Raw genomic sequence first — 14,533 nt, 5'->3', positions numbered from 1 at the left:
GATCGCGCCCGGAGATGCACGAGAGGCCAGAATTGGAGGAGCACAGCTATCTCAGAGGGTTGTAGGGCTGGAGGAGGTTACAGAGATAGGGAGGGCCGAGGTCATGGAGGGATTTCAATACAAGGATGAGAATTTTAAAATCAAGGTATTGTCAGACTGGGAGCCAAAGTAGGTCAGTGAGTGGGTGAATGGGACTTAGTGCGAGTTAGATTATGGGTAGCAGAGTTTTGGATGAGCTGAAGTTTACGGAGGGTATTTAATTAATTAAAGATCATTAAGGAACGAGTGGTTTTTTTAAACAATCCAGCAGCTTCATGGTTACTGATATCAGTTTATTATTCCACATTTTTAAAACTGAATTCAAATTCTCAAACTACTGTGGGGGGATTTGAACCCATTCTCTGGATCTCCAGTCCAGTAATATAGCCACTATGATACCCTACCACGGTATGTGCCTCAATGGAGATGTGCTGTGTCAGAAGGGCTTTTTAATTTTTAAAAAATGGGCTGCATAATTAGTTTTATTTCTTTGTATTGGTGGGTGCAAACATTAATTCATTGCATGAGGTACAGAAAAATGCACACTGACAAGATCATGTATGTCTGTAAAATTGCTATCTCATTTAAATTAAAAAGTAACTTTATGTGCAAAGGTTCATGTCACATGTTTGTGCCAGAACTGATAGAGCATCTCGGATGTTGCAAATTTCTCAAGACATGGAGGCAACATCGAAACCAAGTTTTCACAATAGGTAATTTTGAAAGTGGTCCCGTCTGAAAACGCCCCAGTGTATAAACTTTTATAAGAGAACATTGTCCTTATTGTTCTTGGCAAGCTGCAAGATAAACATTCACCAACCAGAGCTGCCAACCGCAGTGACATGTCAAAAAAAAAGCACGTTAAACTGCAAATACATTTAAACACACAGATTTGTATGCTTTTCCCTGAAATGTATCAAAATACAACAGCTGCAATTCAGTAGGGATCTTTTACAACTCTTTTAGTTAATCAATTAGGATGATTAATCCTTTAATGGAAGCACATAACAACAACAACTTGCATTTATTTTGTGCCTTTAACATAGTAAAGCATTACAAGGCACTTCACAGGAGCATTCTTAAACAAAATTTGACACCGAGCCACATAAGAAGGTATTAGGGCAGAAGAGGTAGGTTTTAAGGAGTGTCTTAAAGGAGGAAAGAGAGGTTTAGGGAGAGAATTCCAGAGCTTAGGGCCTCAGCAGCTGAAGGCACGGCCGCCAATGGCGGAGCGAATAAAATTGGGGATGCGCAAGAGGCCAGAATTGGAGGAGCACAGATATCTCGGAGGGTTAAACAGTCAAATTATAATTGCTCCCTTTTTAAAGGGGCACAAACAATGAATTCTAAATTCTAATTGAAAAAGTTTTCAAATTATAATATTGTTCCTTTGATCTACAATGCACTCCAGTCCCTCCGGTCGCAGAAAGCCTCAAGCATACCGACGGACACCGCGTGCTCCCTCTCCAGGGACAATCGGGAAGAGAGGCAGGCAACTGGAGTGAAAACCCCCATCGCTCGCATTCTGCCTGGACCTGCTAATGGTCAGCTTGGCCAGGCCCAGGAGCAGACCTACAAGGAGGTCAGAGAGTCATACAGTTATACAGCACAGAAAGAGGCCCTTCGGCCCATCGCGTCCGCGCCGGCCATCAAGCCCTGTCTAATCTAATCCCATTTTCCAGCATTTGGTCCGTAGCCTTGTATGCTATGGCATTTCAAGTGCTCATCCAAATGCTTCTTGAATGTTGTGAGGGTTCCTGCCTCTACCACCCTTTCAGGCAGTGAGTTCCAGAATCCAACCACCCTCTGGGTGAAAAAGTTCTTCCTCAAATCCCCTCTAAACCTCCTGCCCCTTACCTTGAATCTATGCACCCTTGTTATTGACCCCTCTACTAAGGGAAAAAGTTCCTTTCTATCTACCCTATCTATGCCCCTCATAATTTTGTACACCTCAATCAGGTCCCCCCTCAGCCTTCTCTGCTCCAAGGAAAACAACCCCAGCCTGTCCAGTCTTTCTTCATAGCTGAAGCGCTCCAGCCCAGGTAACATCCTGGTGAATCTCCTCTGCACCCTCTCCAAAGCAATCACATCCTTCCTATAGTGTGGCGACCAGAACTGCACACAGTATTCCAGCTGTGGCCTAACCAGCGTTTTGTACAGCTCCATCATAACCTCCTTGCTCTTATATTCTATGCCTCGGCTAATGAAGGCAAGTATCCCATATGCCTTTTTAGCCACCTTATCCACCTGTTCTGCTGCCTTCAGGGATCTATGTACATGCACACCAAGGTCCCTCTGATCCTCTGTCTTTCCTAGGGTCTTACCATTCATCGTGTATTCCCTTGCCTTGTTAGTCCCTCCAAAATGCATCACCTCACTTTTCAGGGTTAAATTCCATTAGCCACTGTTCTGCTCATCTGACCAACCCATCTATATCGTCCTGCAGACTGAGGCTACCCTCCTCGCTATTTACCACCCCACCAATTTTTGTGTCATCTGCGAACTTACTGGCCATTCCTTTTACATTCACATCCAAATCATTAATGTAGACCACAAACAGCAAGGGACCCAGCACCGATCCCTGCGGTACCCCACTGGACACAGGCTTCCAGTCACAAAAACAACCTTCGACCATCACCCTCTGCCTTCTGCCACTAAGCCAGTTTTGGATCCAATGTGTCAAGGCACCCTGGATCCCATGGGCTCTTACCTTCTTGACCAGTCTCCTGTGCGGGACTTTATCGAAAGCCTTACTGAAATCCATGTATACCACATCCACTGCACTACCCTCATCCACACACCTAGTCACCCCCTCGAAAAATTCAATCAAATTGGTCAGACATGATCTTCCCCTGACAAAGCTATGCTGACTATCCCTGATTAATCCTTGCCTCTCCAAGTGGAGACTAATTCTGTCCCTCAGAATTTTTTCCAATAATTTCCCTACCACTGATGTTAGGCTCACTGGCCTGTAATTCCCTGGTTTATCCCTACTACCCTTCTTGAATAATGGTACTACGTTAGCTGTTCTCCAGTCCTCTGGCACATCCCCTGTGGCCAGAGAGGTTTTGAAAATTTGTGTCAGAGCCCCTGCAATCTCCTCCTTTGCCTCACACAGCAGCCTGGGATACATCTCGTCCAGGCCTGGGGATTTATCCACTTTTAAGCCTGCTAAAACCGCTCGTACCTCCTCCCTCTTGATGCTAATATGTTCAAGTATATCACAGTCCCCCTGCCCGATTTCTATGTCTACATCGTCCTTCTCCATAGTGAACACAGATGCAAAAAATTCATTTAAAACCCCACCTACATCTTCTGGCTCCACACACAGATTGCCACTTTGATCCCTAATGGGCCCTACTCTTTCCCTAGTTATCCTCTTGACCTTAATATACTTATAAAACACCTTAGGATTTTCCTTTATTTTGTTCGCCAGTGTTATTTCATGGCCCCTCCTCGCTCTCCTAATTTCTTTTTTAAGTATCCCCCTGCACTTTTTATACTCTTCTAGGGCTTCCTCTGTCTTTAGTCCTTTGTATTTGCCAAAAGCCCCCCTTTTTTTCCTAATCCATTCTCATATATCCCTTGACATCCAAGGTTCCCTGGGCTTGTTGGTCCCACCCTTGACCTTTACAGGAACACGTTGCCATTGTACTCTCTCAATTTCCTTTCTGAAAGACTCCCATTGCTCCGATGTGGATTTTCCTACAAGTAGCTGATCCCAGTCCACTTTGGCCAGATCCTGCCTTATCATATTAAAATCGGCCTTCCCCCAATTTAGAACCTTTATTTCCGGTCCATCTCTGTCCTTTTTCATGACTACCTTAAATCTCACCGAATTATGGTCACTGTCACCAAAATGCTCTCCTACTAACACTTCTACCACTTGCCCGGCCACATTCCCTAGAATTAGGTCCAGTACCGCCCCCTCTCTTGTAGGACTTTCTACATGCTGGCTCAAAAAGCTCTCCTGGATGCACTTTAAGAATTCTGCACCCTCTAAGCCTTTCACACTCTGACTATCCCAGTTAATATTGGGGAAGTTGAAATCCCCCACTATTATTACCCTATTATTTGCACATTTCTCTGAGATTTCCTCTCTCTCTCTCCCCCCCTGACTGTTTGGGGGCCGAGAGTACACTCCCAGCAAAGTGCTTGCCCCCTTTTTTTCTTTTTAAGTTCTACCCATAGGGCCTCATTAGAGGAACCTGTTAATATATCATCCCTCCTTACAGCAGTAATTGATTCCTTAATTAATATTGCGACACCCCCTTCTACAGAACTGAGAAAAAAGGCAGGAAATGAAATAGATTAAAAGGCAGTTTGGGGGCTGGGAAATGGGGGAGGGGATGACAGAAGAGACATTAAGAGATATTCAAGGTGAGACGAGATAGTAATAGGACCGGTAAAGAAACAAACAATGGCTCTAGATGAAGTGTGAAATGTGCTGGCAGAGTGAGAGACAGCTGCCATGTGGGGAAAAAAGGAAAAGGCACAAACCAAAAGTGTGGATAAAAAAATATAAAAATATAATAGGGGCCGAGGCTATGATCTGAAATTGTTGAACTTGATATTGAGTCCGGAAGGCTGTAAAGTGCCTATTCGGAAGATGAGGTGCTGTTCCTCGAGTTTACGAGCTTCTGTGGAACAATGCAAGAGGTCACAGACGGTGAGGTCTGAGGGAGATTGTCTTGTGTGCAGTGGGTGGCTGCAGCTGGGAGACGCCCTCTTTCAGTATCCCGTCGGGCCAGGCGGTGTGGCCCTGACCCGCCCCTCCCCAGAGCTGCAACCAGTGAGTGCATCGGTGGAGCAGACGGCAGGTCTTGTAACATATATATTTTCTAAATATACAACTAGAAGCGGCATTTTCTTTTGTAATTGTTGGGTGCAAACTTCACCAGTTGCTTCCGCGCTTCGACCTTGTTTCCGGTGCCTGAGTGAAGCTTGATTTTTATTTAGTTATATATATATATATTTTTTCAAAATTGTGTTTTTTTCCCCCCCCCTCTAGCCTTGTTCACCCGTGGTTTGGAAATGTCCGAGTTGATTAACAGCGAGGTTTTCCTCGCCTATTCCACCTACACCACGATCGTGCTGCTGAAGATGATGTTGCTGGGACCCCTGACGGGCTATTTCAGGATGACTCGGAAGGTAGGTTCCAACAGCTGGAGTTGAAGTGACTGACTTCAAACGGCAGCTAACTTCAATCCTCCTGGTTTTTTTTTGTTGGTCCTTTTTAGCTATTTCCTGAATGGTGCAGGCCGGCATGTGTTTCACAATACTGAGTGAAACTTCTTCGACCCCGTGGCAATGACAGGGATTTGGGCTGCAAGTTGAATAGAGGGGGTGTGTGTGGATAACTGCACTTTCAGTACGTGCATTGTTGGAGCAGCGCAGGCAAAGAGTGGAGCCGGCAGGGTTATATTTCATCATTCCAACCCTGTTTCTTCTTTGTAACGCATTATCTCATTCTTGCCATGTGACTGACTCCCAGCCCTGAGTTGCATATCCTGCTTCAGCTGTTGGAACCGCCCACCTGATCTCTGTGAACCTTGGGTGTCTCATCCGAGCTGCTGCTGTGCACTCCCACTACCCTGCTCCTGCTATGTTCTTGGCTGCTTTGAAGTGCTTAGGGTGGTGGTGGTGGTGCTGCTGGCCGGACCTGCCTTCAGCCCTCTGCCAAGTCTCTCGCTCATGTTCCCTTCCACCCTCTGGGTGTTGTTCCCTGGTGCTGCCAGCCTCTAAATTTCCTCGCCTCCTCACCCGCCAACATAACTGAGAAGTGCTTCGCTGCTAGAATCTCGATCATCAGCCAGAAAATTGTTTTCAACATAGCTGAATTTAGGATAGTGGGGAGGTTGTTGGGAAGACTGAAGCTCCAAGAGGGACATGGGGAGTTTGGGCCATGATCTCCTGAACTCCTTCCTCAATGCTACCCCAATCTGGACTTCCTCCCAAATTCTTCCTTTTCTCAATATTCCGCTATGGTCTTTCCCAATCCTTGTGGGTCCTGGGATTAAGCCCCTTACATCCAGATTGGGAGGTTCTTTTCCTTCCCTGCTCGGAGATGCAAAAACACATTTGCTTATTGCTCCTACACCCTGAAACCTCCCCTCCCCCTGCTCCACATCTACAGATCTAGCCGCCTCTCCATTCCTCGGTGCTCCCAGGTGGCAGTTTTCACTTCTCTCCAGCTTTTCAAAAGTCCTGTTGTAATTCAACTCATTAACTCCCTCTCTGATAATTAGCATTCCTCTTAGTTTTCCCACATTCCTGAACCCACTCCAATGCATAATTTCATCCAACCCCAGGAATTTATTTATGTCTGTCTGTCTCCCTCCCTCCCCCCGTCAACTCAAATTTCTCTCCACGGATGTTGCCTGACCTGCTGAGTTTTTCCAGCATTTTCTGTTATTTCGGATTTCCAACATCTGCAGTATTTTGCTATGATCCTTTTCTTCTTGCAGCCCCCCCCCCCCCCCCCCCCCCCAGGCCTTATTTGCCAAGTTTGGTAAACCTAATGACCCTAACCCCCAGCATTCCCTAACCCCAGAAGCTGTGTATTCCTGAACTCAGTAACACCTACAGTCCTCAACAATTTCAACACTCCCCAAACAGTACTTCCAAGCTCCAGTTTTACCAAGTAGGGTAATTATTCTGCCCGGGACCCCACTTCTCCTACCTCCTGCCCCACCCCCCCCCCCCCCCCCCCCCCCAGTGGTGCTACACACCACCCACCTCGATCATATTCCTATTTTGATTTTGAAAAGGCAAAATCTAGAAGTTGAGTACATATGTAAATCTGCCGATAGTGTCACTGATTTACATTTTTCATAGAAAAATTGTCAAATCAGGGAATCTGTTCCCCAAAACAGCAGTAAAAAATCCATCTGAGAAAAATGCAATTCGGTTTATTTAATCAGAGTAAATCATTAGCCATCGCAATACATTAATGTATATAAAATTAAACAGTGTCTTTGGACTCAGTTGTGCCATATACATTAGACATGGGTTGATTCTCTAGTTTATAGCTACTTTGTGTGAACCAAAATGTTAACTTGTCTGTTTTTAGATGTTGATGCATGTGTGTGCATTTATATTTCATGGCTTTGTATATATTTAAACCCACCAAACAGAAGTGTGATCATTTTGGGGGGGTGATATTGGAGGAGAAGAGGGGCCAAATAAATTTAAATAGGATAACACCCCATTTCTATTTATTTCCTTTCCTCTCTGCAATCTTTTTCCCCTTCCCACCCCAGTCCATGATTGTGCCTGGGCACAAGTGATGCCCCCCCTCTCCCTCAGATGCTGCCATGTTTTGGCACCCAACCTCTGAATCATGACATTTTCTCAATTATCTTAACTCATCACTTGGTGTACCCTGAAGCTTGTTAATTGTCATGTAGAGTGGAGGCCAAGGAACAGGAATAGGAAGCCAAGAACTGGAGAAATTGGCTCCACAATTTGGAAGTCTAGTGAATTTTTAATTGTCTTGCAGATGTGTATCTCAGTGATGTAATTATAGGGCATTGACTGGAATATATACTTGTAAAATAAATGACTGCACAGGTGTGACTATCAGGGAAAAGGTGAAGGGCATGTGGTTTGGAAGGTGCAGTATTACAGAATCACCTACTTGACTTTGATAATTGTACAGTTTCTACAAATTCATTTTCCATAAAATATTAAAGGATAACACCTGGTGTGTATACTCAGAATTGGAAATATTGTGTGTCAATGAAGAAGACTTGATTGCCAATAACTGTCACTGAAATTCAATGTACCCCTGAGCAATATTCCCTTTACTCCAGGGCCCCTCGCAGCTGGCTTTTAAATAGTCAAACTGAGCATGTGTGCTATTTTGAATGGGCCATGCAGCTCATTAACGGGGCTGTGGGGCCCCAAAAGAATTATAGGGAACACTGACCCTGACTGGGAAAAAATCACTTTTATTTTTGCTCAGATTTGTGTTTTGTATAAGCCATGATTAAAATAAAATTACTGTATGAGAAAAGGACACAGTTACTACTCGGTCAACCATGTGAATTGACTAAAATCCTCTTAGTGGGAATAAAGAACTGAGTTCACTGCTATTTTGACCCAACTAGAACATATTGGAGCATTTGTGTGTGGTGAGCAATTGAGGTTTTAATTGAGTCACTATAGATGCACACACAAACATGAACTATTTGGTTGCTCGATATAACTAAAAGATTGCCATTGCTGTTTGATTTCATAACAGCAACTGAAGCCTCAACAATGCTTTGCTTTGTCTTTATATCGAGTGCCTGAACTAAAACTTCCACCTGCCCTTAATTTTGTGCATCAATGTGTCCCATTAGTGAACTTCCTGTATTGTTGACTCACAGTAAGTCGGATCATGTGCTGTTTTATGATGAACACAGTATTGTAGAAGGCGGATGTTTACATCTCTATAATCCCCTTCCAATAGGGGTGAAGTGATTGCCTTGCTAAGGTAGAGCTGTATTTGACCTGGCATGTCCCTTTTTAAAGCCATTGCTATCCCCTCCTTGTTTTGGGGGGTGGGGGGGGGAGTAACTCTGCGCACATGCACAAGGTCAGCTAGAGACTAATTGCAGGTCCTTGGGAAAGTTTGTATCTCGATTGCAGCTGCTCTTAAATTCTCAACTCCTCCGTTTGGGGCTGGAGTGTTGGGTTATTAAGCTTAGCAGGAAACTTTTTTTTTTTTCCAGTTGTGATTTACTTTATGAATGATATTTGAGCTAATAAGATGCTTGTGATTTTTTTTTATATGCATTAAACAAGAGTTGTATGTTTGTGCATAATAGGATTTTTATGGTGATGGTTTAGACTGTTAATTGTGGATTCAGAAATAGATCCATGTGCTATCCTGTTACATGAGCTGAAAACTGGATATCTTCCAGGAGACAACAGAAGTTTAACACCATTTTAGATTTACACATGTTGCAAGAAATGGTTTATACTGTGGAGACCAGTCTACTTTTTATACCAATGTGGCCCAGTCTATTGGCATATAACGTTTTATAAACAATTTGCAAACAGGTGTTTGTCAATCCTGAAGATGCTCGGGCACATGGTGGCAAGGATGAAGAAACCAGGAAAAAATATTTGAGGACTGATCCAGATGTGGAGCGTGTGAGAAGGTGAGGCTTGTTATGGGGTTGGGAAAAAAGGTGACTTCAATGTAAACATTCTTCTATAATTCTGCTTTCCTGTTTTTCATGCCCACAATTAATCTCATTTTGCGAATATCAATTTTATAGCAAACTAATAGTCGTTGAGCACCTGGCATCACCAGTACCTACTTAGTATGTATTCAGTGAGCATTAGGTGCTTTGATAACATTATTCATCTAAAAATATTTGGTAAACTATAATGAAATGCGTAGCTTACATTGAGTTACAGTACAAGGTTGAAGGGTTGACATTTTCTGCATCTTGAGTAGGCATCTCGTGTTTTATGTGTGGGTGAAGTTCTGGTTGGCATGTGCTGGTTCCATCTCTGGCATGTTATTTTAGCTGGTGGCAGACTCTTGAGTGACAAACTCTGGAAATGAATAATAATGAGTTGAATGTAAATCCTGTTATGCTGTGAGTTGACCTTGGTGATATGTTGGCTTCCACTGCAAGTCCTGGGCTTTAGTATAAATGTGGCATGTTGTGATTCGATCTACTCTCTTCCCCCAATCACTCCTATGAAGCTGCTTTTGGTCACCTGTCTTACTGTCAACGCCTTTGGCTTGCTTTCAATTTTTGTTTGTTGACGCTCCTGTGAAGCACCTTGGGACGCTTTTGTTCTTGTGCTTTCGATGGTAGTGCCACACTTGCAGCAGCTGTATGGAAGTGAAGTGGGAGGCGAGGCCATGCTTTCCTCAGAGGCTGGAAAATTTAACTAGCTGTTACAATTTTTGGCCTTGGTATGGAATTGCAGAGGTAAATATGGATGTCGGCTCCATGGTAGAAGCAATATTTGATATTTCAGTGGTCTGTAAATGTTCAGGGATCTTCAAGATGGTGGCAATCACTTTCAGTGAGTGCTGTACCCTTCATTCCTGTAGTAATTCTATTAAGACAAGTTTTCATTCTGCTATTGCCTAAATGGAATCTAAAACTGAGGGATGCTCTTCTGACTTGCATTATACACTGAGTGTTGCATGAGCTTTTCCCCACTTTGTTCTGTTCTGTCCCATTAAGCGTCTTGCTTGTCTCCAGTTTCCAGATCTGCTGAAATATCTACACCTATAATCTGGCGCTGTCTTCTCTATTTTCGGGCTCTGAGAGCCCTGCTGTGTGTGTTCTGTTTTTATTGCAGCTTTTCAGTTTTAAAAGGTTCATGCCTCTATTTTTGGACTTTTGTGTCTCCAACAGGATTTTTTTTAAACTGTTTGCATTTACATAGACTGTCAAGCCAATTGAGTTACTCAGTGTCTTAACACATTCAGGAACTTGAAGGACATTGTGCAAGTCTATTGGGGAGCCAAATAGCTCCTGCCGATAGGTTCAGCCTGCAAGAATGTGGCCTATACCTTCTAATTGGCCACAGCAGCAAAGGATGAAGTTAAAGGCCCCGCTTCTAGTCATTTGCAGCACATCTGATCATTCTGCCGCTGAAGCAATTGGGCTTTACCAACAGGTGGCCTGGAAGATCAAAACCAGGGATCTGGACTGTTGGTGCAATTCTATTTTGCCCGACTGCTCCTGGGGGTGTACTTGCAGGAACTGCTCCAAGTCTCTCTCTTTTAAACTCTTAATTTCCCAGGTGTTTGCAAGCACTGATTGTACAAAGTTAAAAAATAAGTCCCTATAAAGCCAAACTAATGGACATGTATCTGTCTAAATACCAGTTGAGGAAACCAATAACGTTCTCGTACCAGTTACCTTATCACACAGTTCATTCTTTCTGCAGCTGATAATGTCCAATTGTGAAAATTTGTCGACACCCCCCCCCCCCCCCCCCCCCCCCCAGCCAGTACATTCCGGTGTTAATTCTACCTTTTGAGTACATTAGTTCAATTTTTCAGTATTAACAGTACATTTTTAGTACATTCATTCCATATTTCATCAATGTAAGGATGGGATTGTTAACTTCTGTTTGTTCAAATCAAATCTTAGTGTTTGCTGCTTGCTTCTACTCCCTGCAGATGTCATCAGAATGACCTGGAGAACATTGTTCCATTCGTCGGCATTGGCCTCTTGTACACCCTCCTTCGCCCTGACCTGAGTACAGCTTTACTGCACTTCCGAATCTTTGCTGGTTCCCGGATCTTCCACAGCATTGCTTATCTGGTTCCTCTGCCCCAGCCATCACGAGGCTTGAGCTGGATGGTTGGTATGGGAGTGACCATTTCAATGGCTTACAGAGTGCTGAAGACAGGAATGCACTTTTGAATGAAAGCGACAATTGTTCACACAGCATTCTATAACCGAGCCCTTTTTTTTCATTCCACTGTTGCATTTCTTGAAGTGTAACCTCAGTAATCATGTATAATTGTTGAAAATGGGAGATGGGAGGGCTAAGGGCAGACAAACCCCCCCCCCCCCCCCCCCCCAAAAAAAAAACTTTAATTTTGTGTGTGTGTGTAACCTAGCTGGTGGCAATTGTTTGGTCTTTTGTTAAAGTGGAATAACCTGTTTGGGAAGCTGCTTTTATATTGTAATTCTTGGGAGCTTGGTATTTGTTAGCCAGTTCCCAGGGTTCATGCTGTTGCATCAGTCCTGCCACAGCCCATGGTGGACGCATAGATGCAGTTTTACCTGTGGGGCTACTGGAAACTGATTTAACACCATGTCAGGAACTGGCTTACGGAGGGCAAGCTTATGGAATCCAAATTAAATTTAAATGCAGTGCCTGAAATTCGGCCAACATCACGTCCACATATAGTTCAAATTTACCACGAGAGGGAGAATATTCACACTCTTGAGGGCTAGGCTTGACTTCTATTCACTGAAGATTCAGAACTTGCTTTTTGGGAGCTTGACCCTCTAACGTGTCTGACTCAGTAGTTTGGTTTGCAGGAAGGTAATGACTGAGCAAGTTCGTCTTGTGATTATATTGCGAAAGCCGCACTTTCACACACCTATGACTCTGCTTTTGGGATCAGGACAGTCGGTTTAACAATATAAATGTGGAGGGCACAGATTCTGTTTTCCCACAAACTAATCTAGATGTGGCAAATGTAAAGGCACTCATTGGAGTGCAATAGTTGAAAATACAGTACCTTGTAAATTCTAGTGCCATCGAGTGTTCTGTCATTTGAGCATGGCTGGGAATTTGTATTCCTGAACAATAACCTCTATTGGCAGAAAGTGACCATAAGAATAGTGAACTGGGGCACATGTGCTATCTACCATCAATCTGAATACTGAACTACCCGTCTCAATCGGGACCAAACCATTGAGACAACATTTGTTGGATTAAGAATAAGAAACTCAAGATGGCTGACCTAATACTGTACAAGAGACCCAGAAAATCAGACTGAATTGCAAGAATCTAGTGCAAATTTAACTTGCTTCTATTTGAAGTATCCCTTTGAAGAACTTTTTTGTTGTGCATCGTGTATTGCTCTCCTGTTCTTTAAAAGGATTTTACAATGCGAATGTGTAACTGGCAGCTGATGCAGTTTTAGTGGTGGTGTTACTGCCCTGGCCTATGGCCCTCGGGTGTTACTGCCTAGTACTTTAGAGGGGAGGCGGCCAGAAGCACTGACTGGGACTAAGAGATTGCAGCTGGGGTGGGCTAAGGATGGAGTGGGGTGTGGTGCTGGTTGGGCAGGTGCTGATAGAGAGGGAGTGTAAAAAAAAACAGGAACAGGACCTGGTGGATGGAGAGTGGCAATGGTAGATACATGGCTGGTCTCCAGAGTGGGGATAAAAGCAGCAGCATCAGAAACAGCATTCGATGTTTCGATCTTACTTTGACAATTGAAGTGTTGTCATATTATCCTGGAGGCAAGCGATTAGCATAGCATTAAGTCGGGAGTGTAGAGGTATGAGCTTTTTTGGTTTAGTGGGTGCAAAGTGCACTGTTCTTATCTGATGTCTGAAGAATGTGGATTTCAGATTAAATAGGGCTGACTATGCAATGTGACAAAACAAGAATGATCCCAACCATTGTGCTCCACAGTCTATGGCTATGCAGAGTTTTAAACTGTAAGAAAAATGCTGTGTGACGTTGTCTTAATACTGTTATCCTCTCAACCCTGTTGCTCTGCTGATCTGTGTATGCCGTGTGCTGGAGTGAAACCCATTGCATCTCTTGAACATTTATACATCGCCAATGAACAAATCATGTGTACACTACACTAAACAGTCAAATTTATTATGAGTGATTGATTATAAGGAAACAGCTGGTCAAAATGTTTAACAGTGTAGTAAGCATGAGGGTTTCCACAGTAAAATCCTGTTTGTGAAGCTGTTGTCGCATGTTCTTTGAATATGCATCAGAAATACTGAGAGCACGGCAGACTTGGTGATGAATGGAGAGAGCGAACCTGTTCAGTAGAAGTGTTCTGTAACCACCACAAGGCTCAGTGGGTTTACGCATTCAGTAGTTAAGCCATCCAGATGATCCCAGCATTGAATTCCTAGCCTCTGCTGAGGTAACCGATTTTTAGCCAAGGCTGATGGTAGACACAGCTGGCCTCAGGCCCCCCTGCCCCGGCCATAGGTAAAGAAAGATGGACCAGGATTCCTGGTGCAGGTCCCCACTCTGCAACGTCTGTTAGAAGTGCTTGTGTATGGATGTTGGGTGAGGACAGGATTGGCTGTGATGCCACCACAGTTCAATAGCCTGCCTCAACTTGTGTGACTAATGGCCACTTGAGTGAGGGAGACCGCATCAATGGCACTGTTTCTCCCCCCTCTTTTCTCCCCCCCCCCCCCCCCCCCAAAAAAAAAAAAAGCAGGAACAGCAGGGAATAAAAACAAATGATATTTGTTCAAATTCAGTTGTAATTGAACAATTGTGTTTGAAGTCATAACTTGTGTAGTATTGAGTTGGAAATGAGTTCTATTAATGTTAGTAAATATTTGCATGTTTTAAAGGGGAATGTGGTTTCTGTACTAACAATTTTTCTTACAATCACACTTTTCAAAATGTATCACACTTTTTGTATTAATAAAAGCTTGAAATAAATCTGTTTTGTCGTTGTGTTTTGAATAAAGCGGGACCTATCTTTTAGCTGAATTAATTTAGGTACCAGTGGAAAAATGTCAAAGGTAACTAACTACCTTTTTGGGGGTGGGTGGTTGTTTATTGTGAAGGAAAGTGACAGTGAACTATTAAAAAGCTGAAAGCCTAGTCTGATTGAGTTGTGATGTGCTGAAGCAACTAAATTTTATCCTAGTGTTTATTGAATGTATTCTTTCACTTAATTTGAATCTGTTCATGTCACTACTGCTAAGGTATGGTTGTTGGCAGTGATTATGCTGGAGGCGTTCTGTAACAGTGCCCATCAAATGCCCAATAAACGCTTTGTGGTAGTGGTGAC

General features: G+C 43.5%; 1 protein-coding gene across 3 annotated transcripts; it reads left to right on the top strand.

Annotated features, from left to right (window-relative positions):
• Positions 1–4,356: 4,356 nt before the first annotated feature.
• LOC147105584 (microsomal glutathione S-transferase 1-like) lies at positions 4,357–14,178 on the top strand. Of its 3 annotated transcripts, none has more exons than XM_086010082.1 (4): positions 4,357–4,419; positions 5,051–5,190; positions 9,088–9,188; positions 11,186–14,178. In XM_086010082.1, exons 1-4 carry the CDS (start codon positions 4,377–4,379, stop codon positions 11,430–11,432), a joined length of 531 nt encoding a protein of 176 aa, XP_085866208.1. In that variant the 5' UTR covers positions 4,357–4,376; the 3' UTR covers positions 11,433–14,178. The 3 variants fall into 3 exon arrangements, with proteins under 3 accessions (XP_085866208.1, XP_085866209.1, XP_085866207.1); XM_086010081.1 differs by lacking the exon at positions 4,357–4,419 and adding an exon at positions 4,681–4,859; XM_086010083.1 differs by lacking the exons at positions 4,357–4,419; positions 11,186–14,178 and adding an exon at positions 4,664–4,859 and having other exon boundaries at positions 9,088–9,192.
• The last annotated feature ends 355 nt before the right edge of the window (positions 14,179–14,533 follow it).

This window comes from Somniosus microcephalus, chromosome 17 (genome assembly GCF_052327205.1).
Source record: "Somniosus microcephalus isolate GS21.2 chromosome 17, FLI_Smic_1.0, whole genome shotgun sequence".
NCBI lineage: Eukaryota > Metazoa > Chordata > Chondrichthyes > Squaliformes > Somniosidae > Somniosus > Somniosus microcephalus.
The sequence above is the reverse complement of the archived record's forward strand: the minus strand, read 5'-3'. Positions and strand labels throughout refer to the sequence as shown.

Bases quoted from the DNA above. Each gene is read 5' to 3' on its own strand.
- LOC147105584 (XM_086010082.1), top strand. From the start codon at position 4,377: ATGGGGGAGGGGATGACAGAAGAGACATTAAGAGATATTCAAG. The intron at 5,191-9,087 runs GTAGGTTCCAAC...ATTTGCAAACAG, and splicing joins ATTTCAGGATGACTCGGAAG to GTGTTTGTCAATCCTGAAGA. The intron at 9,189-11,185 runs GTGAGGCTTGTT...TACTCCCTGCAG, and splicing joins GATGTGGAGCGTGTGAGAAG to ATGTCATCAGAATGACCTGG.